General features: G+C 36.6%; 3 protein-coding genes across 4 annotated transcripts in view; all 3 read left to right on the top strand.

Moving 5' to 3' along the window:
* The first annotated feature begins 1,255 nt into the window (after positions 1 to 1,255).
* Positions 1,256 to 24,673, top strand: part of LOC134845233 (islet cell autoantigen 1-like protein) — a 50,402-nt gene continuing 26,984 nt past the window's right edge. For both annotated transcript variants that reach the window (XM_063862149.1, XM_063862150.1), the window contains exons 1-7: positions 1,256 to 1,283; positions 13,149 to 13,261; positions 16,926 to 17,109; positions 17,305 to 17,377; positions 20,745 to 20,922; positions 21,226 to 21,370; positions 21,471 to 21,695. In XM_063862149.1, coding sequence (XP_063718219.1) covers positions 13,248 to 13,261; positions 16,926 to 17,109; positions 17,305 to 17,377; positions 20,745 to 20,922; positions 21,226 to 21,370; positions 21,471 to 21,695 — 819 coding nt within the window. In that variant the 5' untranslated portion in view covers positions 1,256 to 1,283; positions 13,149 to 13,247. The remainder of the gene's footprint in view (positions 1,284 to 13,148; positions 13,262 to 16,925; positions 17,110 to 17,304; positions 17,378 to 20,744; positions 20,923 to 21,225; positions 21,371 to 21,470; positions 21,696 to 24,673) is intronic.
* Positions 5,604 to 7,094, top strand: LOC134843948 (probable dolichyl pyrophosphate Man9GlcNAc2 alpha-1,3-glucosyltransferase). The gene has a single exon (XM_063860314.1). It carries the CDS (start codon positions 5,617 to 5,619, stop codon positions 7,078 to 7,080), a length of 1,464 nt encoding a protein of 487 aa, XP_063716384.1. The 5' UTR covers positions 5,604 to 5,616; the 3' UTR covers positions 7,081 to 7,094.
* LOC134844832 (chromobox protein homolog 1-like) lies at positions 7,213 to 12,509 on the top strand. The gene is made up of 2 exons (XM_063861648.1): positions 7,213 to 7,520; positions 12,182 to 12,509. Exons 1-2 carry the CDS (start codon positions 7,213 to 7,215, stop codon positions 12,507 to 12,509), a joined length of 636 nt encoding a protein of 211 aa, XP_063717718.1.

Here is a 24,673-nt window from a genome sequence, read left to right on the forward strand (position 1 = left end):
GAACTGTGTTTTTGTACATATTACAAACCACTGCATTTAAAGTGTACTTTACTCACTGACAAATTTAGTAGTTTTTTCATAGTTTTGCGAGATATTTCCGGAGGATTGATTTGCTCATATAATCTCATCAGGGCTATTTCAACAGCTTCCTTGAGCGAGATATTTGTGTATAAAAAAATAAGAACTTGATAGTATTGGTAATTTGGTCTTTTCGAATTTAACTGTCAACGTGGACTCAGGAAAAAAGTTATTGAAGGGACGGTCTATAGGGTTTTGAGAAGTACCTCAACATGGGAAACTTTTGACCGGGCATTGGAAAAAAAATCGGAAACAATGGATTGAGAATCATTATCCGATGAATTGGTCTGACAGGTAAGTGTTTAAAACTCTTAAAAGATTCTTGAGTGAAAGATAGTCTTAGAGGTAGCGGCATCAGAACCGAGAAATGATAAATTGTTCAAGGAATCACCCTCCTTTTTTTACAATGCAATATCCAGGCAATCCACCTCAACTGTTAGCTGCAAAAGTGAGGCAAACATCCGGGGCACAAGTAATTTTTACAACAAGAAAAATGAAAACATGCTTGCCATCCCTCAAAACTTCCTCTGCTCATGAACTGAGATCCAAAGTGGAGTATAAGCTTACATGTAGTGGATGTAACTCCACGTATGTAGGCCAGACAGTCCGACATTTAGCCACGAGGGTCGATGAACACCGCAAAGGGGACTCCCCAGTAGGGCAACCACTTGATAGAATCTTATAAGGAGGTAGGCGGTACTGCTGAGCTGAAGTCAGAGATTACACACCAAAGAGCCAACACTCAGAAGCTACTCGCACTAGAGGTTTTGCATATTTGGAGGAAGAGGCCGAGAATCAACACACGCGATGAATTCAGGAGCCGGGAATTAACATTGAAATTATAGTCCATGTAGTCCGTAATTACAGTTTTTTAAATTTGATCGGTCAAAAAAAACTTTAGAGCATTTAACATGATTCTCAATTTTCAGATCTTTGATCGTTTCGTAAATACTGTAAAGAAACTTTTAATCCTGATGATGCACAAAATGTGCGAAAACGTTTGAATTAACGTTTTAAAATTCTTATATTAGTGTATAAACTGTTTACATCTAGGGAGATTATACTCTCATCAGAGTCCAATTCTGTTTGCTCCAAGTTCTCCCTGGCCATATGAGTGTTCGTTTCTATGTTTGCCCCCTCAGTTTTATCAAAGTATTTTGCCAATGTTTCAATTTAGCCTAATTGTTGTGATAAACTTATTAAATAGATTTGTTATGTTTGATGTTTGTGCCTGTATGTGGAGCGCCCTCTGAGGGATTTTAGAGACAGGTCTGTCAAGTGGCTTTCTGAGGGGAGGTGGGAAACTGGAACTGGCTTGAGGAGTCTGGTGGTGCGCCGCTGGATCTACTGAGCTCGGGTGAGATTGTTCCTTGTTTTTGATTTTTATAATTCGATTTTAAAATTTAAATTAATTTAGTTTTATTTTATTTGCTGATTTGTAAAATTCCCACTAACCGCTTATCATGAGTTAGTTCAGTCCCCTAAAGTCCAGTCAAAATCTTTTTTTTTACCTTTATGCTGCGTCAAGATGAGGAAAAACAACAAAGAGTGTACAAGCAAAGATTGCTTAAAACCTTCAGGACTGATAAATTGGATTAGATGTGATTGTTGTTCTAGTTGGTATCATATCAGTTGTGTAAATATTTCTCTTAGCGACTCTAAGAAAACCCAATGGTTTCAGTGTCCTTTATGCGTTGATGTAAAATCTGTTAATAAAGCAACAATAGGTAATGATTTAGTGCCAGACAATTATGTTAATACAGCCATCTCAAATGTCCGAGTACTCAAGAGAGTACCAAAAGACTCGCGTGTTCCCTTGGCGGAAAGTCTGTCGGACAAAATAAATGACATCGTACACGATGTAGAAGATGTTCAAAATGGCTATTTTTTTTAACGTCGTTCTTGTTTTTTTTGGAGCAACCGAAAAGAAGTGGACGCAAACAGTCCACAAGCATGAGTTCTTTGATAAATGAAAAAATTCGAGCAAATGACGTGTCACTTCCAAAACCCCATCCCCAAGTTTCAAGCCCGCCTCTGAGTGACCTCGAGCAGAGAATAAAGTTAATAAGTAGTAAGCTCGATGAAGGAAATGTAAAGGGAGGAATAAGGCTTGCTGCTTTGGATGACAAAATAGCTCTTTTTTCAACTGTTAACTATCAAAAATTGTTGTCTAAGCACCCGCAGCGAGCCAAATTTGCAGCTCCAAATCCAGGAAAGTTGGATAGTTTTTTCGTAACCGATTTCGACCTATACAAAGCGATAATGTCCTTTGCAAACGGAGCAGCAGCAGGTCCTGATAAAATAGTTCCTCAAATTTTCAAAGATCTTGTTAGTAAGTCGAATGGCAGTGCAGAACTTAATTTTCTGAAATCGCTTACTAAGCTGATAAACCTCATTGGAGATGTCAAAATACCCGAACTACTAAGACCTTTCTTTTTTGGCGCAAAGCTTATCGCCCTCATAAAGATAGACGGAGGGTTGAGACCGATTGCCATAGGCAACACGCTGGCTGAGACGTATCGCGTCTAAATGCGCTGGAAGCAAGACACTCTCAGAGCGAAATTTTTTTTTCGGAAACGTACAGGTAGGATGCGGTAACAAAAGAGGAGCAGAAATAGCTGCGCACTCGTTTCGAAACCTAATTGAACGCGACGACAATCCAAAATGCTCTGTTCTTTTAAAACTAGATTTTAAGAATGCCTTTAACTCTTTAAGCAGAGAAACAATGCTGAATCATGTTTATTCAAATCGCCCCGTATGGTATTGCCCCCATTGCGCGTATAGTAAATCTAGTTACCTTTTTTACGGAAGCTCTGTCATAATGTCAGAAGACGGAACTCAGCAAGGTGATCCTGAAGCCCCACCCCTTTTTGCGGAAACAATTCATACACTAGTCAAACCATTGGAGTCGAAAAATAACATTTGGTATTTTGATGATGAGAATTTAGCTGACGACTATACGGTGGTACTCCGGGACCTTAAAAACATTCTGAAATCGGAACAAATTTACGGCCTGAGCTTAAACACTGAGAAGTGTGAACTTTGTTTTTTGGGACCGACTACTAGTACACAGTATAATTCAATTTTAATACAATTTCGAAAAATATGCCCCAAAATAAAAATAAAAACAAAAGAATAACTCCTCATTTTAGGATCTCCAATCGGCAAAATTGCCGAAATTGCTCGACGAAAAAATTAAGGAGCTTGAAAAAATCTCGGATGTCATTGACAAAATAGACGCCCATTATGGTTTTACCTCCTGAAAAATTGCTTTAGCATGCCATAACTCCCATATTTTTTGCGTACGAGCCCTTGTTTTTTGCAAAATGATTTTTTGGAACGCTACGATAATTACTAAGAAATTCGTTATGCAAAGTCACCATGAAAATGGATGATAACCAGTTTTTACAAGCAATTCTCCCAGCAGCCAAAGGTGGTTTGGGCGTTTTTTCCGCTCGTCTACTCGCTTTACCCGCTTTCTTAGCCTCAGCAGTGGGAGCAAAAGATGCCTTGAGCGAAATCTTTGGTTTGGAGCATGTGGATGGAACCTATGATGATGCGCTTAAGCGGTGGTTTGATCTTGGAAAAAGTGAAATGGCTCCGAAAAATGAAATCCAAAAAAATTGGACGGAGCCAATTTCTGACAGCGAAACTGGAGACTGATTTTACGACTCGAACCAACGGACGTAAAAAGGTTCAACGCGTTCCAAGATAGATTTGGCTCCCAATGATTGAACGTCATCCCGTGCAAAAATTTAAGATTAAAACTGTCGAACGAACAACTCAGAATTGCGATAGGACTTCGATTAGGATCAAAAATATGCGAACGGCATAAATGCGTGTGCGGAAAAGACGTTACCGAGGATGGTTGGCATGGTCTTTCTTGCCTCAAAAGTGCAGGGAGAATCTCTAGGCATTCAAACCTGAATGCCCTTATAAAGCAGAGTCTACCATCTACTCACATTTCGTCTGTTTTAGAACCACGACACCTCTACAGGACCGATCAGAAGCGACCAGACGGTTTGACGCTCGTTCCATGGGCTGATGGTTAGCAGCTCTTGTGGGATGTAACGGTAGTAGACTCCTTAGCTCCTTGTAGGATTAATGCCGGGTCTGTTTGTAACCCTGGTACGGCTGCCGCTGAAGCGGAAGAGCGAAAAATTGACGAGTATAAAGATCTTGTAGATGATGGATATCTTTTTCAACCGCTAGCTTTTGAAATTCAGGGCGCGGCCGGCCCCAGCACAGTAGTTTTTTTGAGCAAGCTTTGTAAGAACCTAAGCATATGCTAAGAATTTTTTAAAATTGTTAATTCAAACGTTTTCGCACATTTTGTGCATCGTCAGGATATAAAGTTTTTTATTTACAATAAAATGATCAAAGATCATGTATGAAATTCAAAAAGAACATGTTAGAAATTTTTAACCAATCACATTCTTACATCTGTTATTACGTAATCATTATTTCATCGATTATGACAATTTCCATACTTTTTTGTTACTTGAGTCATAATTTTTCGATTTGATGTTTTATCCAAACTGACATGTCAGTTTATTTTTTCAAAAATTGCAATTTTAGTCATGTTTAAACATGTACTATAATTTTAATGTCAGCTCCCTGCTCCTGAACTCCTCGCGCGTGTTAATTCTGGGGCGTTCTTTCCAAATATGTAAGGCCTCCAGAGTGAGGAGTTTCTGTATGTTACTTGATTGATCTATAATCTCAGTCTTAAGCTCAGCGCTCTTACCATCCCTGTCACATTCTCTCAAATATTGCCCTACTGGCGACTATGAGGCTCAGAGACATTGGATGGAACTGTCTGTCAATCTTCCCTTCTCTGAAATTTATAAGAGCGGGTCTCAAAACAACTTGTCTTATTGGGGCGTTGATTATCCTCCTCTGACGGTTTACCACAGCTTTATCTTGGGAAAAGTGAAGCAGAATTTTTTTGGGCTAAGCATATGCACTGAGGAACCCAGAGCAGGCAGCTTTCTAAAACAGAGAATCTCCCTGGCAATACAGATTGCGAACGCCGCTTGCGTACTGGGAACAATAAATGACAAAATAACTTTCGACGAAATTTTTTACTTGTAACACTTGTATATTATATTATCTCGTGTCGAGTTGCGCGTTCTCATTGAAGAAACGTAACCCGTATCGATTTTAATTGAAAATGACTTAAACACTTGTCATCTTCTTTTATCATTCTCACTTCCATATCTAAAAAATTCCAAGGATTTTGACTGGAATACATGATGAAGGGACTCATGACTGTAACCTCGGTTACTATGATACTTTTGACCTTCTGATTACCCAGTGAAATAAAAAAAATGTTTTAATCTATGATTATTAATGAATAAAGTCTTTCTGTTACTTTTTTTGGGCTTAATAACTGGATTCAGTGTTCTTCTCCTTTGCACTGAATCGGTGTTACTTCGCAGTTAATAGCTGGAAAGGAAAAAGAAGGTCTGGTCATCAGAGGCGAAGGCGTAATCAGGCAGTCGGTACATAACCTGCTTGACATCAATTTCAGAGAGAATGCTTCATTCAGTTGATTATGGAATTGGAGCTGAAGAGTTAGCCGTTGCAACGCTTGCGTTACTAATTTCTTGTATCCTTTCGTGCTCAAATTATTCTGGACTCAATAATCCGCCTCAGTTTGGCGACTATGAGGCTCAGAGACATTGGATGGAACTGTCTGTCAATCTTCCCTTCTCTGAAATTTATAAGAGCGGGTCTCAAAACAACTTGTCTTATTGGGGCGTTGATTATCCTCCTCTGACGGTTTACCACAGCTTTATCTTGGGAAAAGTGAAGCAGAATATAAATGCAGATTGGGTCGAATTGCAGCAATCAGTTGGCTACCAAAGTTACGGTCATAAGTTTTTCATGCGGTCCTCGGTGATTATTTGTTGGTTTTTCATCTATCTTCCGGCAAGTTTTCTCTTTTCGTCAAAGTTAAAAAATAAAGCTTTCGTAAACGGTTTGCTTTTGCTTAACCCTGGACTTCTTTTAATTGACAATGCTCATTTTCAATATAATGCTGTAAGTCTTGGGTTCTTTATTCTCTGTGTCAACTTTTTAATAGTTAATAAAGTAGTATTTGGTTCGATTTGTTTTTGTTTGGCTCTCAATTATAAACAAATGGAATTGTACCATTCGCTCCCCATTTTTTGTTATTTGTTATCTTTTTGCTGTGAAAGAAGTGTTAAGCATTTTTTCATCCAGTTTACTAAACTTTCATCAACTGTCTTGATATCGTTTGCTTTGTTATGGCTGCCTTATCTAGAAAGTAAAGAGTCAGTGCAACAGGTAATTAACCGTTTGTTTCCTCTCAATCGAGGACTCTTTGAAGACAAAGTTGCTAATTTATGGTGTACTCTAAACAACGTTGTTAAAATAAGGTTAATCTTTGATCGGTCACATCTAACCATTCTGAGCGCATTGGTTACCCTGTTTGCCAGTCTTCCTTCGTGCTTACTTGTGTTCAAAAAGCGGAGTTTGGAAAACTTTTTTCTCAGTCTAGCTTCAACATCTTTGTCGTTTTACTTATTCTCTTATCAAGTGCACGAAAAATCGATTCTTTTATTTTGCATTCCTTTGATCTTTCTCTCTAACCAGTTGAATGGAAATATTCTCATACATTATTTATCAATTTGCTCGCTGAGCATGTGTCATCTATATGCGAAAGACGAGTTTCTCCTAGCCGGAATAACTTACACTGTATTGTTCTCAGTAATGTTTCATTATTTCCAGTCTTCAATCAAAACTCATAGATCTAGAGCAGAACACAAGTCATTCATAATAGTGTCGTGGTCAGGATTTCTGGCAATCGTATCTCTGATAGCCTTTGCACCACCTCCTAGGAAATTGCCCGATATCTATGTGGTGCTTTTATGTGGTTTTTCATTCCTGCATTTCTTTATTTTTTATTTGTCTACTTTGGTAATGGTCGTGCAGCGTTTCAAATTTGGTATCAAGAGAGTTAATAAAACTAATTAACTTGTTAAATCAAATTACAGCATATTGAAATCTATATTAGAACTAAACAAGTTAAAGATGAGTGATTCCATAATTTTAATGACTGATCTATAATTTTGAATCAATGATTTTGCGTGCTGTTTTGAGATATATATGTCATCTGAACAACAAAATGTGAGTGCAGATGCTGTTCAACAGCACCCAATTCAAACTACAAAGCCGACGGGACCCAACAGGCCTAATGAACCCGAAATTTTGGAGGTTGAAAAAATTCTTGATAAACTACAATATGAAGATGGAAGGGTATACTACTTGCTAAGATGGAAAGGGTTTGACGCAAGTGAGGATACTTGGGAACCCCCCACCAATCTAGACTGCCCTGACTTGATTGCCGAGTTCGAGCGGAACTTTCGAGAAACGAATAGACTAGCAAAACGGCCAGGAGGAAAGAAACCGAAAAAGTTAGCATTGATTTCACCCCTTCCGTCAGTATATTTTCAAAACAAATCATTCATCCTGCATTCCTTCTGTTTATTAAGGAAATAGAAGTTTTTGTTCAGTTTTTATTTTTTCTTTCGTTTGTTATCGAACAAATCGTGGAGTTTAAGTTTTGAATGCAGAGCCTTGCCCGGCCACGTTCCTGTAACGATGCCTGTTAATTCTGTCAAGGGCTATTCAATACGCTAGTTCGGTATTTACACAACGAAGCCTAGTGTCATCTTACGATGTCCCTTATCAACATAAGTCGCGAATAAAAGTGCTCATGAATGCTGTTGGTGTTTAGAATGTATTCAATAACTTTTCACGCTTGCGTTATCAAACTGGAATATACTTTTTTTCGAATTAACAATTTGTTTAACAGAAACACTTGTATCCTGGCTCATAATGAATTCTAACTCCTATGCGCTCCCGGCCAAGTTAGCCTCGAGGTAACGAATACGCCTGGGACGGCTAAGGTGGGAGGTTCGAATCTGACCAGGACCTTTTTTTCGAATAGGAAATATTCTGTTTCAAATAAAATTATCGGCAAATTGTTTGTCTGCTTATCTGTTTTCGGCTTAGTTGTCACATCTTGGAATCGTTTTTTTTTGCTGAGCACATGTTTTTCTATTGTTGATTTAAGTGTTTAAGAGTAATGAACGTAGTGAAGACTCTTGTACAGGTCTTCCTGATTTTTTTTTCAGGAAAAAGCCTTAAAATATTGATGCACTCAGGTATAATGCACTCTATGGGTTCAATTGAAATTCATCTGCTGAAAGTGACGTAAATAGCACTCTCCAAATATGAAAGTTGAAATATTCTGAAAAAACGTGAACGATTTCTAGTTTCAAAAGTGGAATGGATTTTTAAGATTTCCCAGCGGAATAAAAACTTTACCTATTGATCCAGTTTTCGCAAGATGGGTTTATGTTATCAAAAAAGCCCCAATCATAAATTGTTCTAGAAATTCAGAGAGTCTAAAGGTCATCTATTTTTTTCTTTGAGAATTTTTGAAGAAATTCAGTGTTTTTTAAATGTTTACTTGCGTTCATTAATCTTTTCCAATCTTCGATTGGCTATGTTTGATTTACTCCTACAATTTGCAATTTTATTTATCTTGACTTTCTCTTTATTGTATTTCTTTCTGTTTTGTTTCGTTTGAAAACTTTCCTCGGCCCAAATAATTTTGGCCTATTTTTATCGGTTCATTGACCTAATTTTGGTTCGTTTCAAGGAAAACGCAATTTTAACACTCCCCTCTGCACTTTTAAAGTTTTTTGAAATTTCGGTTTGTTGAAATTTCTTTTTTTCATTATGGTAAATGATTTCTGAATTTATTGGAAAATTTTTAGTTTTTCTCAGAAACTTCTACTCAAAAAAAGGGGAATCAATTGAAAGACTGCGTGTGCCTGTATAATCCCCTATAGTCTCTTCTTAATTTACCCCTGTCTACAGCCTTCGAAAAGGTCTGTGGAGGATTTTTGACCCATATTTTTTTTTTGCTTTTTGTCGTTTTCTCAAAAACTGCCCCTCTCAAATCTGATTTCATTGAATAGAAAGGTTTTGAAACGTTTTCACACAAACAGCTATGCTTCTCGGAAATGCCAAATTTTTCATTTTTTGACCGTGATTTAGGTTTTTCGCGCTAACTATCCTGCCAAACCTGATATCATAGGTTTAATGGAAACAACTGGTTGGTGAAAGCGTACCGTTATTAAATGGTTGTACCGAGTTTGTTAAAGAAAAAAGGTTTGGCCTTCAAACAAGTCGAAGTTTTGAAACACTGACAGTTTTTCAAAATTGTTTGACTTCACGCGAAAACTACCGTGACACTTCTCAGGTTGTTTCCAATCAGAAAACCTAGTTTTGGGAATCTTCTCTGCTTAAGCGACCACAACCTGCTTTTGCAGAAAAAGTTATGGATTTTGGAAATTCTTTTGACTGTTTTTTAGAACTTTTGACCGTTATTAGAAAGTTTTTGAATTTTCTTAAAATTTACTCAATCAAATTTGAGATTAAAAGTTCAATTGAAACAACCAGTTGCGATAATGGCGCCTGCAGAAGCGGCGACTCCTATTTTTTGCCAGATAAATGTTATCATCTTGAGAAAATTGAATATCTCAAGTTTTTTACTCTTTTCACTTACTTTTAGTAGAGAAACAACAACAGTATAATAGATTCATTCAATATCAAACACATACCTCCAGCTTTAGCTGGGCCTCTGGTGGTTTTTTATCTAGACTTGAGAAAATTTTGGTTCACCTAGTTTTTTTCGTCATTTGAATTTTTTTTCGACCTATGTTTTTTTTATGTTTGTGTTGTATCGCAAGTGATTCGGAGTCCCGTTTCACCTCGGTGTAAATAGCATGTTTTCAATTTCGGTTAGTTAGTGAGAACTTCCGCTTTAATTACGGGTTTTATGAAAATGTATGGGATTTGTTTATTTGGGACTATTAGGAAAATTTTAAATGCGTCTCGAAAACTACTTCAACAATATATATTTTTTAATGCTGCCAGTGGGAGACCGGCTACGCTACTGTGTGTCTGTATGTTGCGCTAATCTTTTAACCTAACCTCACGTTCTACGGCTTTCGAAAATTTCAGCGTTTAAAATTTTTTGTTTTTCTGAAAAATTGCCCGGCCAAATGTGAGATTAAAAATTAAAAAGAGCATGCATGGTGATCTCCCCTGTATAAACCGTAATGCCCTAGTATTTAAAGAAAAAATTGGTTTTGATTGTTTTTGATTTTTTTTCTCAAGAACTACTGTCAAATCTGAGATTGAGAGTTCAATCATTAAAACAAATAGTAGCAACTTTCCCTGCATAATTTGCGATGCCCTTATTTTCGTAGAACAAAGTAATGGTCTTAAAAGGTTTTTTTCCGACGACTTTCACAGTTTTTGTGAAAGATTGTCTTGCTCGAAAAATATCCTTCTAAATTTGAGGTTAAGGGTTTAATAGCAAGAACTTCAAATTTAGAAGGGTTTAATAGCAAGAGGTTCAGGGTTTAACATTTTGAGGAGCTGCCCTCACTTAGGGCTATTCTCTGTTTTAGTAGAGAAAGCGTAGGGCATTTGAGAAACTTCATGTTTGATATTTTTTGACAGTTTTTTCGGAAACCTTATTTTTCTCGAAAACTACTCAACTAAATCTGAGATTAAGAATTCAATTAGTAGAACAATTAGTAGTAATCTCCCCTGATAAGCGGCAATTTCTTTTTTAATCAGAAAAAACACCATGGTTTTGTGTAAAGTCCATATTTTGACATGTTGAAAATTACGCATTATCATCCTAAAACATATTCTAAAGAAAGTTCAAACAGTTACCTCCAGTATCAGTTGGGCCACTAGTGTTTGACTATCTAAGAGAACGTGGCGCAGTTAGGAGGAAGTAATCCTCCCCTTCTCTAGGCCCGTGATTCGAAGCCTGCGCATGGAAAGTTTTTGCTTTATCTATCTTCTTTTTGCTTTATCTATCCCTTTTGTTTTTTTGCCTTTTTAAAGTCGTGAAGTACTGCTTCGCCTCTGTGTAGATTGTTTTTTAAGCTGTTCAAAACCGACCCAAGTTCTTCAACAAGCAAATACTATAGATTGTTTTTAGTCTGTTTTGAGTGACATATATTCTTGAGAATTGTATGAACTGTTCTTATTTTTTTCCAAACCCGTTTTTTTCTAGGAGAGCAAAAATGGAGCACTATAGCTTTAAATATCCTAATTTATGGTTTTCTTTAATTGCAATTGTTGCTACAATTGCAGTTGATTTGATGTGTCGCTCAAAATTTGGTCCTTCCTATAGCTGAATGTGTCAAATGAGTTTGTATGAATGGAAAATGTGTTTGAAATTAAGTCATTGCTACGTGTTAAGTGAAAATGTCGATTTTTATTTATAGTTCAAGTGCATAATTACGCTTGCGATTAGCGAGCGTTATCAAATCGGAATGAAGACTTTTTCAGGTTGAAAAAGTTTATAAAAATCGCTTCGAAATATTTGGTCAGTATCTTGGTTTCTGAGTATGTTTTGAGCAAGTTTCTTTGTAAACACATTTCCTATTCGATTTTTTTTTTCATTTTATTTGTGCTTACTTGGTATGACAGGTTTTGGCTTATAATCTATCGGTTTGATTGCCGTATCTTGCGTTGTTTGGTGGCAAATATTGCCCCAGTTGTTTGTTTTCAGGTAAAAAATCAGCTCAATTAGTGTCTGCTCAGCTATTTCGGCTTAGTTACTGCTGTTGATAATTATTTTTGATAATAATTAGACACTAGCGGGTGTCCTAGTTGAATGTTTTCCCACTGTATTAAGCTAATTCTAGTCAAGACAATTGTTAGAAAAAAAATTTCGGTTTAGCGGATTTTGTCTTTTTTGCATTAGCTAGTTGATTATGATTTATTCAATTTTTTTATTCCTGAATTTTTTTTCCGGGAAATTATCTTCTGCTGTCAGCTATCTTCACCGTAGGTTGAAGTGTTTTTTGGCTTACTACTGTATTTTGTAAAATTAATACACCTTGTTGTATATTTTCCTTGGTTTTCCTTTTTCTTTTCGCTTTAAAGCTTTATTCGGTTTAAATGGTTTTGAACTTGATTTGAACCCATTGTGAAAAGCAAGTAATGCAAGTTGGCTATTTCTTTGTTTTACTAGGTCTGCCAAGAAAGCCAAATCGACATCGACTCAAACAAGTGTTAAAAAGACGCCCAGAACTGAACAGGACTACATACCTGGGCCATCCTCAAAAGTAGATGAAGATGACACAGATTCGGATGAAGAGCTGTACGGATTCGACCGAGGACTGGAACCAGAGCAGATTCTGGGAGCTACTGATGACGGGGGTAGACTAAAATTCCTCATCAAGTGGAAAGATTTCAGGAAAAGAGACATTGTCTTGGCCGAGGAAGCTAATGTGAGATGCCCTCAGCTAGTTATTGAGTACTACGAAAGACGATTGACCTGGAAGTCTCGCAGAACTTGATATGAATTTATCAGTTTCAATTAAACAATAGTGACATACGTGAGAAAAATAGAATAGATCACTTTAAATGTAACTGTTCCGTGGAGATGATTGTTTAAAGATTATAGGTGAGTTACGTGGCAGGATCCAAAGTCTTAGTCGGGTTGAATTAGAACACAGACTTCACCAGACTTAATTTTCTTCTTAGAATGCGATGATTTGTTGCGTTGTAGAAGCTATCCATGCTCTTATCATTGGGAGTTCCCATGAGGTGCAATTAGATTGGCAATGATATTAACTTTTTCGCTGCTCGAAAAATTAAATTTTCATTTAGTGCAAGTTAAAAAATTCTGTATATAGATGTTATTTTTTTATCTCATGCGAAATTGAAGTCTCAAGCTGTAGATTTTTGTCTCTTGTTCAATTGTTAGTTGATAAATTGTTAGTTGATTTTTGTTCTTTTTTGTCAAAGTTATTTATGATTTGTTTCATTTTATTTATGATTAGTTTGAGCGGTCCTAGGAATGATGACATCTTCTTTTGGAGGTAAATGGTACCGAAAAAAGGTTTTGACTAAACTAGATTCAACTTAATCAGTGTCTAATGTGTTGGGTGATAAAAGGCGGTAGTTTCTTGAGTGTCTTGTTATTTCCTGGTTTCAGATAACCATGTCCGTTTGGCAGCATTAACTAGTCGTATTGCAATCACTCTAAGTGCAATTTCTAACTAAAGGGAAGAAGTCAACGATTGTACGGAGGAATGATGGATGAAGAGTAAGTTAAGATTTATAATTTGTCGTTAAATTTAGTATTTATTAAATCAAATCATACAAAAATTCACAATGAATGGATTTTTTCAAGTTAAGAATCCCAAAGTGATTTGGCTTGGCTATTATTTTTCGGTTTCGATATTTGGAAGCTTGTTTATTTAATCAGAAAATGAATAAAAGCTGTTGAGTTTTTTTTGGTTTGCAAACAGCCCAAAAATGGACATAAAATAAAACCTGAGACAATTTTCGGGCAACGACGACAAGAGCACTTTCAGAATGCAGATAGAAGAAATGCAATGACAGAAGAATATAATGACAATTATTTTCTGCTGTTAGGTGATGTCAAGCGCTGAACTGTGAAGTTGATTTGAACCGAGTTTGAAGCATAGTATCGACTGACTGACAATGTCTGAGCCACAGTTTAAGTAGGAATGGCTAATAGAAATGTTCTTTCACTATTCAATTCTTTTCATTCTGTCTCTCACTGAAACTTTTTCATATGAAATCTTTTTCATATGTAATCTTTTTCAGATTTTTAATACTTGGATGGAAATTATTGTCACGACTTTCGAAGAAAATGACAGTAGTTATGCTCGGTTTTTTCTCTGGACAAAATTTGACTTTTTACTAGCTTTTGTTGACAGAAGTTATAAATACAAGTTGAAAGATACTGATACCTTGAACTCAAAATTAAAAAGATGTTTCACCTGGGACCACTTTTTAAGAGTCAAGGAACGTAGTTTTTTTTCGTTTTTGTTCAGTTTTAAAATGGCCTTTTTAGCGGTTTGATTTTTGATTTTGTTCAAGCTCAGTTCATTTCCTTGGTTGAAAGGAAGGCAAACTTCACTATCGAACAGCAAAAGTGTTAAGACCAAGAAAACTGTAATCGAAATCTAATTTCGGAAGTGAAATTCAATTATTGAATTTCCCAGCTAAATGAAAGTTTAACCTTTTGATCCAGTTTTCTCAAATTGCGTTAATTTTATCAAAACTGTGTCAATGATAAATTTTTCTGGAAATTCAAAGAGCTTAAATAGCATCATTTTTTTCTTTTAAATTTGAAAATTCAGCATTTTTGTTTATCTGCGTTCATTGACTCTTCTCCAATTCTGTTGGCTATATTTCGTACTTCTTTGACAACTGTAGGCTAATTAAAGCCTTTAAATTTATCATTACTGCGTTGCAAATGTGATGATTTGAGCCAGTTCAGAAATTGTTCTAAAAGTAGTTGAGAAAATCTGCTTACTTCAAAAAATATTCGGTCACTTTTTACTCGACAGTCTGAATTACAATGTCACTTGTGCTGTATCACTTTGTGCTGTACCTTATTTGGCGGGCAGGTTTGAAAAAACGACCAATTTTTTAATCAGTATTTCTAAATTTACTTCAACATTTCTTTACTTCATTGTGCATCGTGACTGGTTTTCCACTAAGCCATGATAATCAATGGAATAAGCCAAAAACTGAGTACATGTACTAGCTGTAGGAGTAAAGTACGGTTGGAACAAGATTTATCAAGCTCTATCTCAATTTCCAAGGTTTGAGAAACTTTCAGCAGGTGGCCAGTAGTCAATAAGCAGAATGGTCTAAGAGCAGAATGGGTCCAAGAGCAGAAAAACAGAAAAATATCAACTTTTATGAGGTAATCGGTAAATTAATTATCAGAAATGTCAATAATACCAATGCAACGAACATTTTATGCATAATTTGAGTAATTTAATCAACAATATAAAAAAATTAATCTAAAAACTTAAAGAAATTAGACAATTCATGCTAAATTTTTTCGTTTTCTTGTTTTTTTTTGACGATTCCAATTATTGTTTTATCAATTAGTCCGTGTAAACCAATATAAGTCAATATTTTTCTAATTTTCTGCTCTTGGACCCATTCTGCACTTGGACCATTCCGCTTATTGCTCGGCCTCCCTTTCAGCAGCATTGATATACAAGGAGTCTTAATTCAAATAATCAAACAAATGTATTCAATCTAAGCATCTAATAGAAATCAACCGCAAAACAAACATAGAAGTCACTTCAGGGACGGATCTAGGATTTTCTCGAGGGGGGCGGATTTTCAAAAAATTTTCGAAAATTTTGACCTTTTTTCGAAAATTTTGACGACCTTTTCTCAGCCTAAAGCACTAAAAATCGCTTTTTTTGGCGCGCGCTCTCCCTCAAAGTTAGTAAATATAAGCGCCAAAGGCGCCTTTAGAAAAATTATAGGTTCGGTCGGCGAAAAATGGATTTCTTAAAAAGTACCAAAGGGAGGCCCCCTTCCTAAATCCGGACCTGAGTCACTTAACTCTTTTTAAGAAAATGGGCAAAAATCAACAAACTCATAGCGCTCCTCGTGTTCTTATGTACATACATGTAAAAATTAACGTCTTGTGATTCTTATCCTAGGAGTTCCATGACCTACAAACATGGCTTTTTTTTGTAAACAATTCGATTGCATGGGGACTGACCTTTTATCAGAAAATGTTATCTATTGACTTTTTACCAGACTCGATAAACAAATTTGATTAACAGATTTATTGACGCCGTTTAGTCTGGTTAAAGACAAAGTTGTCACGGTTTCTCAGCGAAGTTTTGTTTGTTCTAACCGCTTCCTTTTCGAATCGTCCAGTAATTTAAAGTTATCTTAATTGAATTATTGCATTGTGGTCTGGTGAATGGTCGGTCTGGTAAAAGACCTAGCCCCAGATGGCATACATTTTACATCATAAATTTTAATGCATTTATGAATGCACTTAGGTATATATGTTGGATCAATTGAGCAATCTCTCCCCCCCCCCCGTAATGACCAATTGAGCTATCTTCTCCCAAGGCAAAAACAGTATAACGCTACAAAAAGACGCCAGCAAACACCAGTAGATGGTTAATGTGTTCGTAGCATGCTATCAATTGACGGATTGTAGTTTATTTTATATGAGTATCGAGAAAAAAATTTTTAAAAGAAAAAATCGAATTTTTTTTGCAAATTTTTGATTGGGCGACCATTGCCTCAACGAGCAAAGCGACTTACCAGGGTTGGTGCTCTAGCCTTGTATCTGAATATCAAAAACTGTTCTCCGCAACACCTTAAAATTTCTTTTTTCCATTTAGGACAGAAAAAAGGCGCTTTATGCGACTAAAGTCGTCTCAGTTTCATTGACCCTTTTTACACTCTGAATTTAACTTTTGAGCTTTGATATTGTAAATTTTGGCTTTCCACTATCTTTGAAGAATCTGATTTGTGATTTCATATATTTCAAACAATTTTGAAGTGGTTATGGGCGAGAATGGGGGGGGGGATTGCTCAATTGATCCTATATGTTTGTTTCTTGAGTTCAATGCAAGTTGATTTGCTAAAAAGCAGGCAAATTGCACTCTCCAATTACGAAAGTGCACATGACGCAAAAAACGTGATCGGTTTCTAGTTTCGAACGTGGGTTTTAAAATTTCCCAGCTGAATAAAAAATTTAACCATTCAACCAGATTTCTTAATGTTTTTTTTTGAGAAAAAAGGGCAGCCATGAGATTCAAAGAGCTTTAACATGATATATTTCTTTCTTCTAGACTCAAAAGTTAAATTTTCCAATCATTTTTTTTTTTCGTTTTCCTTGTTGGTTGTTTGCTTGCTGGTTCCCAGCAACCAATTTTCTGGTTGTTTGTTTTATGTTCGTGTAGCTACGATGACCCATATCTGCGTGAGTCATACAAGCACTACACTCAGGAGTTGCTGCATGACCAGAGTATGAGTAGCCAGCTGACCAACAAGTACTGGACTGCGAAGTCGTTCGTGAAAAAGCTGAAGAAAAAGGAAGATCAGAGTGTAGTGGCAGCAGACTCTGATCTTGACGCCAAACTGGAGGTAAGAGAGACTGTCGACAATGCTTAAGGTTGATTTGAATAGTTTCAAGGCATAAGATGTAGCTAGTTGAGAAGTACGGAAATGTGTTTTTAATGATTTTTGTGTGCTATAAAAGCAAGCTATCGGGAAAACTTAGCTCGAAAACTGAGTGACTTATGTCGTTTAGTTTGAAATAAAATGCTTTCTTATTTTCAGTTCTTCCGATCAGTTCAAGAAACCACCCAGAAGCTGGTGTTCTGCATAGAAAGATATCAAGATGCAATCATGGGTGAGTATTATTGAACGTTCACAAGTTCCAGGCTCCTCCTGACTTGTTTGAGCTAACGCGGTTTTTTTCAGTATTTTTTCCGCGACAAAAAAGTATTTTTTCGTTTGTCTGTGTGTGTTTGGCTCTTAGTTTCCAAAGCATGGGTTTTTTCTGATTTGTCAGCTCTCCTCTTGTTGTATCCCATTTTACCTTCTCGGATTTTGAATAATTACCCTGAGTAATAATAATTACCCTGATGAGCAAGGGTGTTGCAACCGGGCACTATATTTTTCCCCGCAAACAATTTTGTTCACGAAATTCGGCCGTGAAATTGTTACACGTGTTTTACTTTAGAGGTAAATGTAGGAAGGAGGGAGACATAATAGGTATATTCCGATAATGTATTTTTGGCGCTTTAGTGTCGGCTTTAAATCCGTTGACTTGTTTTCCGAATGATTTTTTTTCAATTAATTTTTGTTGGCTTTGCATATGAGTGATTGAAGTCTTATGCGAAATTTTGGAAAGTCGAAATCACTCTAAGTCAGAACCTCCTAAGTAAAAGTCTAAAATTTAAACAAGGAGACTGTCTTTTCTGATTTTTTGAAAAACTTTAATTTTTTTTTCAATTTGCTCATTAACTTTGGGTTAAACCTTTGATGCTTTGATCGTTCAATCAGCTGTATTATTATGCTAGCGAGCAGCTAGTGTTTTAGTACGAACCTTTTTTTCTAACTTAACTAAAAAAAGTGTTCTTTTCTGTGCCTTTTTGCTATAATCACGATCTGTAGCATTGGAAATTTATAGCATCTGTTCTCGGCTTTACTGGTGGCTAGTGTTTGTCCTAGACGTCGTTGAATTTTTACTATATCGACGCTTTCTTCTCTTTTTGCATCTTTCAGAACTCTAAAGCTTCTTTTTGTCGTGTTCTCGCTGGTGTTTGCCAAGCGCAGCTCCACCTCTGTGTCATATCTTTTCTGGTGCTGGCAATTGAGTTTTTTTTTTATTTTTCGCGCATTTTGAATTTTTTTCAAGGTTTTCGACAACAATTGATTTTTTAAAAAAAATATGTTGCTAATGTTATTTAGCCAATATAAGTTTAACTATTTCAATTGAGACGAGAACCAAGCAAGCTTGAAGTGCCAGCATATCAGAAATTATTAGATTCAAGTTTTTTCGACAATATTACTCAAAATTGCTAGCCGAGTTAATCGTTTTACAATGTCAACTAGATTGCTGGCTTCTAGCTTGCCCAATAAGTTTGTTTTGTTCCTCCAACTTTGCGTAATTTCAATGTGACAGGACAGTGGAAAAGGTTACCAAGCATAACTGAAGTGCTATCAAAATGAAATTTAATCAATGCAAATTTTTCGTTAATTCTGTTCCGAATTGCTAGTTGAATTTATCATGTTGCAGTTTCATTGTGACTGGATGTCTGCTAATTTTCGTAATGAGCGTGTTGAGTTCTTATAAATTTGAGTAGTTTCAATGAGTTAAAACAGAAATGAAGTATATATTTTTTTCTGTTCGGTTGCTATTTTCAAAAATTATAAAAATTTTTCTCTCGTCTAGATAATTTTAATCTGTTTTCGGGCTCCATGTTGTAAAGAATAGTTCAATGGCATGTCTTTTATAAAATTTGTTCTCTTTTTCTGGATGAGTTGTTGTTCAACTGTTTATCTATAAACCTGTTTTTGTCTGATTGGAATTTATTTTCTTGGGAACGAAAATTGGCTTTTGTTTTCATTTTTATAACTGTTGGAAACCATTCTTCGTAGCTAGTGTCTTTGTTGTTTTTTCTGCATAGCTGGCATTTTAATGCATAGCTGGCAGGTTTAAAACGTCAATTGGAGTTTAGACTGGCTTGAGTTAGACTGGTTTTGTTTCGTTGCTAGTTTTATATTCTAATGGTAGGCATGTTTGCTTAGAATGAACTTCTATCGAGACGTAGGAATATATAAATTTTGGTCGATCTAGCTTTTCATATTTGTTCGACTTCTATATTTTTGTGTATGTTGTATCGCAAGATAAGGCAAAGCTCCGCTTCGCCCTTGTGTTTATATTTTACTTTCGAGTAAAATGCTTTAGGCTCATTTTTTGTTAATTTAATTATTCAGGTCGGTTTTGGTGCATTTTCTGTGCATTTTTTCAACGAAATGATGTTCAAGTATATTGGTCTTGATGATTTTTTTGGTTGTAAGCTCATTAAGTGCTGGTGGCTGTGTTTATCGACTGTTTTTTGAAATTGAATTTTTAATTTTGCTAAAATGTTCCATTTTTTTTTTTACACTTGCGGTAGCAAGTGTCTTGTAATCGGGAACTATACTTTTTCCCGTAAATTTTTTTTCATATAAACCTGTGAGGAATTGTGAAGTGGCATAATGCGCGAACCTTAGCATTTTCATTACTCTTTCCCACGTGGTCTATAGGTAACGCGGTTGCCATTGTACCCGAAGGTCTGGTGTTCGAGTCCTGGCCGAACCGGACGTTTTTCAGAATGTGTGAAATTTAAACTTTTTTGTGGAAAAACTGAATTGTCGGACTATCTGTGCCTGATTAAGATGTGTCGGCTTAGTTGCCGGCTCGCTGGCTGCTCGCTAAATACAAAAAATTTATTTAATACTGGTGGTTGTTTTCAACTTTTTTCTGATTTTTTAAAATTTACAAGCAAAGCTAGTAAGGTTGGAAAAAAGATTGTTGCGACAAAATGTGTTCATTTTGAAATTGTTTATTTTGACCACTAACCAGCTATTAAGTACAGCAAATGCTAAGGGTATTAACCACAGACTATTATATTACAAATAGCACTTAAGCTTCAAGGTATCATGGATCTGTAGTGTAGAATGTTCGAACCTGGACAGGGTCGGATGTTTTTAATGAATTTTTTCGTATACTTGCTAAAATGCGTCCGATCTATAAACTGAGGCATATTACTAAGTAATTTTTGTTTTCAAACTGACTGGTACTGCTAATGCGTCAAAGTTGGCTTGCGTCACTTATCAATTATGTAGACTCATAATTGGCGTGCGTCACTTAAGAAATTTTGTAGTCTCAAAATTTTACTCATTCAGTTTTTCCCAGTAGCGTTATCGGTCATATGTTTGCTTGTGTATGCGAAGTGCAACTTCGCCTCTGTGTCGATTTAATCATATTTGATAGCTTGAGTTGTATTGCCTGCTCCGCGCATCGCCTGTGTCTAATATATTTTTTTTAGACTTAATTGTTTCCGTCTCATTTTGTTTTCGCTAGTTTCTAAAGCTTCGATTGCGTTGTATCACAAGTGATGCGAAGCTCCGCTTTGCTTGTCTCAAATAGAATTATTAAAACGACTTGTTTTGGAAATGGTTTTTTTTCCGGGGTATTTTTAGCCAATGAAACTGGTATATTTCAGCACTGTCACAAGAAGAAAACAAACTGGGGCGATTTCTGAAAGAGCAGTCGCAAGTAGACAAGAGTCCCGCTGGCAAGATGATGAGCGCGATAGGAAAACAACTTAGCCAGACCAGCCAGCAGAGACTGTCTTGTAGAGTTCCTCTGGTCAGACTTTATGGAGATCTGGACACCTTCAGGTTAGCTGCTTTTTTTGTTGGTGATAAGATTTAGCGAATGACTCATGTCGATATTATTCATTGATCAACGAGAAAAAGACTTATTAACGAATAATATCGATCTTTTTGTACGTGAACATGATTGAAATCGTTGATCACCCTACGTTTTTCTTTTTAATGATTTCAAATGCAATTGCCTAGTCTTTTGCTTAGTCATCTTCTTGCCATTTTCTGGTCATCAGTTGTCCTGTTGTTTTCGCTCTATTTGTTCATGTTCTAGGGTTTCCAATGGTTTAACGAGTTGATATTTTCATTTGATTACAGGAACCGTGCAATCTCAGATACGAATTTGAACGTGCAAAAAATGGAGGCCCTGAGACTAGAGTACAGGGGGACGCTTATGAGAATGAAAGATGTCTCGGAGGAATTGAACCCAGACGCATACAGACAATTAGAGAGATTTCGCAAGGTAAAGTTCTAGCACAATTTCTCAACTTTTTACATAACTACCAAATACCTCAGTAATTCAGTGGAATTGAAATTGTTTTGATTGTTTTCTTTCGGCGCAGGTGCAAGCACAAGTAAAAATCAATCGAGACAAATTCGAGCGTCACAAATATGCAGTGTGTCAAAAGATAGACCTTCTTGGAGCTAGTAGGTGCAATCTGCTCTCTCATGACTTGGAGGTGTACCATCAGAACATGCTAGCCTTTTGGCAGAGGACAGCCAAGGAAATGAGTGAAATTTGCGAGCAGTTTAAAGGACATCAACACTACGAGTGGAGCATGCTCAAGGTACTTTTTGAAGCTGTTTATTACAATGAAAATAACTTAAAACTAATTAAATGAAATTTTCTACTTCCAAAGCTGCGTTTTGCAACTTAATTTCCGCTAAAGAGTTCCGGAACTGCTTTTTCTTTGAAATCAACAGTTTCGAACTATGACATCCCTTCATGATGTCATTCATATTAATTCACCATTTGAACCTAATAAATTACATAATTCACCTTGATGTTAAAATAGAGCTGCGTCATATTTACTTAACTATGTAAACAATGATGGTAATTAATACCAATCATTGGAATCTTATACCGAGCCAGAAATCAATTGAGAAATCAAATCAATAAATTATTCCAATCATGCTCTTACTTGCGCCGATCGACTAAGCGAAATCTCAGAAGCTAAGAAGCGAAGCCTGCATCCTTCACAGTAAGATAGGTTTTAACCGCTCGAGACAGATCTTAATAAAAAAAAACATGAATTCAATAACAATAGCAATCGATAGCCAGTAGCGATAATTATTACTGCCAATTGAACAGCTCGGATTATATTAAGTGAGAATATACCCGTATTATCCATCCGCCAGATATGGTATATTATATGGTGACAATCGCGGAAATTCTACTTATGGATTCAAAACAGTCATCGGCAATCCAAGACTACACCCTTCGAGCAGACATTGACAACGAATTTTGGTAAAGCAGAACAGCTCAACTCAGCCTGATCCACACAGCAACGCTCAGATGTGGGTAGCAGAATAACTTTCAGTGAACAATTGAAACAGGGAGGAAAAGAAGACAAACACAACTTTTCAACATCTTTGGTCCGACAGTGTCTTCAATCTACAGACGCAGATGTGGATTGTGACCTACAACATCTCTACTTCTATTTCCAGTCAGATGATTTTTCAAGTGAGCTACTGACAAGGCAGAAAAGGAAGTAGACGATAGGTTTTCAACATCAAAACAGTTAGTTAAAACAATTACCCAAAACTCTCATTTGCAGTAGATTGATATTGAAACTAATAAGTTCCCCTACCACAAAAGTGAAGTAACGGAAATATTAGCAAACCCTGACTATTTTCTTGTGCCCCATTAAATCGACTAAGTGCTGTGCTTTATCATCAATTGTATCAAAAACTGATACTCATTTAACCGTAATTAGATGGCACATGCGCAAATTTCGGTCGAACCTTATGGAGGAACGGACAAAGAATACTTTCAGCAGTTTGAATAATTGTTCCGAGGATACATCGGAGTAGCCGCAATCGATCCTGGCCAGCAAACGAGATTCTTGGAATTACACCTACGGGAAGCGGCCCTACGATTCTACCAGACACTACCAGCAGCAACCAGAGAGAACGTAGAAAACAGTCTCACAGCCCTAAGGGATCACTATTGCATTCCGCAGCTTCAAGAATTTCACGTCCTAAAGTTAAAACAGCTACGTTTCGATTCGAAAACAGATTCACCCCTGAACTTTCTGGTGAACCTGACAAAAAACGCTCAATGAGCATACCCGACCCCAGATCTGCCAGCTGTCATTCCAACAGATGGTACATCAAATGGAGCAGCACTTGTCGCAGACACAGTACGATTTCATCGGGGAAACTGCCCAACGACAAGAACGGATTGATGCTGTAAACGACAATTGGAATTAGCAACTGAAACTATTGTTCATCAAAGGAATGCCAGGCTGGCTGCGATCGAAACTAATGGAACAACCACCAGCTACCACAGTCCAAGAATTGTGTAACATGACAAAAAATCAAATCATGATTCGAGAGGTTTGCCGAAAAGAAGATTACCCGGAAGACGGATTCAACGAAAAAAAGACCAAGTCTCAGAAAAATAAATAAGCGCTATCACAACATTGTCCACAAATCAGGAACAAATTGAGAAGCAGCTCAATGAAATGCGATCACAAATTAATGAGCAGTCGAAGAAACAGTCGAACCCGCCTCCGCAAAAAAAAACCAGAACATCAGCAACCAGAATATCAACAGAATCAAAGTAACTGGTATAAACAGCAACGAGGTAGCCGAGGACGAAAGCGCAGAAGTAGTTGGAAAGTGCAGAAGTAGTTGGAAAGCGCAGAAGACATAGATTCAATGTGGGATACAATTCCGACCTCAAAATCAAACTCAAACCGGAACACTCAAGAACTTTGTACACAGAAGGACCTTCTACGCCGATAAATTTGCGACACGAATTGACAGTGGAACTTGCCCTCATGCATTATCATGGACTTATAACAACATTATCATATTCCAAATACAGCAGTCCATTGTTTGCGAATCGAAAGCCATCAGGTAAAATGCGGATGTTGTTTGACCTCAGAAGGATAAACCATTCACTAAAGAATATCAACAGCAACTTTCCGATCTCAAACATGCCGATGCTTCGAAGCACTTCGCAGGAAAGAGTTTGTTTATCAAACTTGATTGCTCACAAGCATACCACTGTGTACAAATGGCAGATGACCTTTCAATCCAACTTATGGTATTTAACTTCGGTTCACGAACTTACGCATACAAATTCCTGGCTCAAGGTCTAAGCAAATCGGTAACAGTTTTCAGTTCGTTCATACGTCACTACCTTGATCCATGCTTAGCAGCGGATTTATGTACAAATTTCATGGATGACATAGGAAGTGCAGTGAATAATTTTGATGAACTAATACCGACCCTTTCGAAAATCTTTGAATGTGTAAGGAAGTCACGACTAAAAATGTCGCCAAATAAATGTGAAATTGGAACTCTACTTCCAAAGCTGCATTTTGCAACTTAATTTCCGCTAAAGATTTCCGGAACTGCTTTTTCTTTGAAATCAACAGTTTCGAACTCTGACATCCCTTCATGATGTCATTCATAATAATTCACCATTTGAACCTAATAAATTACAGAATTCACCTTGATGTTAAAATAGAGCTGCGTCATATTTATTTAACTATGTAAACATTGATGGTAATTAATACCAATCATTGGAATCTTA

This window comes from Symsagittifera roscoffensis, chromosome 4 (genome assembly GCF_963678635.1).
Source record: "Symsagittifera roscoffensis chromosome 4, txSymRosc1.1, whole genome shotgun sequence".
Classification (NCBI taxonomy): domain Eukaryota; kingdom Metazoa; phylum Xenacoelomorpha; order Acoela; family Convolutidae; genus Symsagittifera; species Symsagittifera roscoffensis.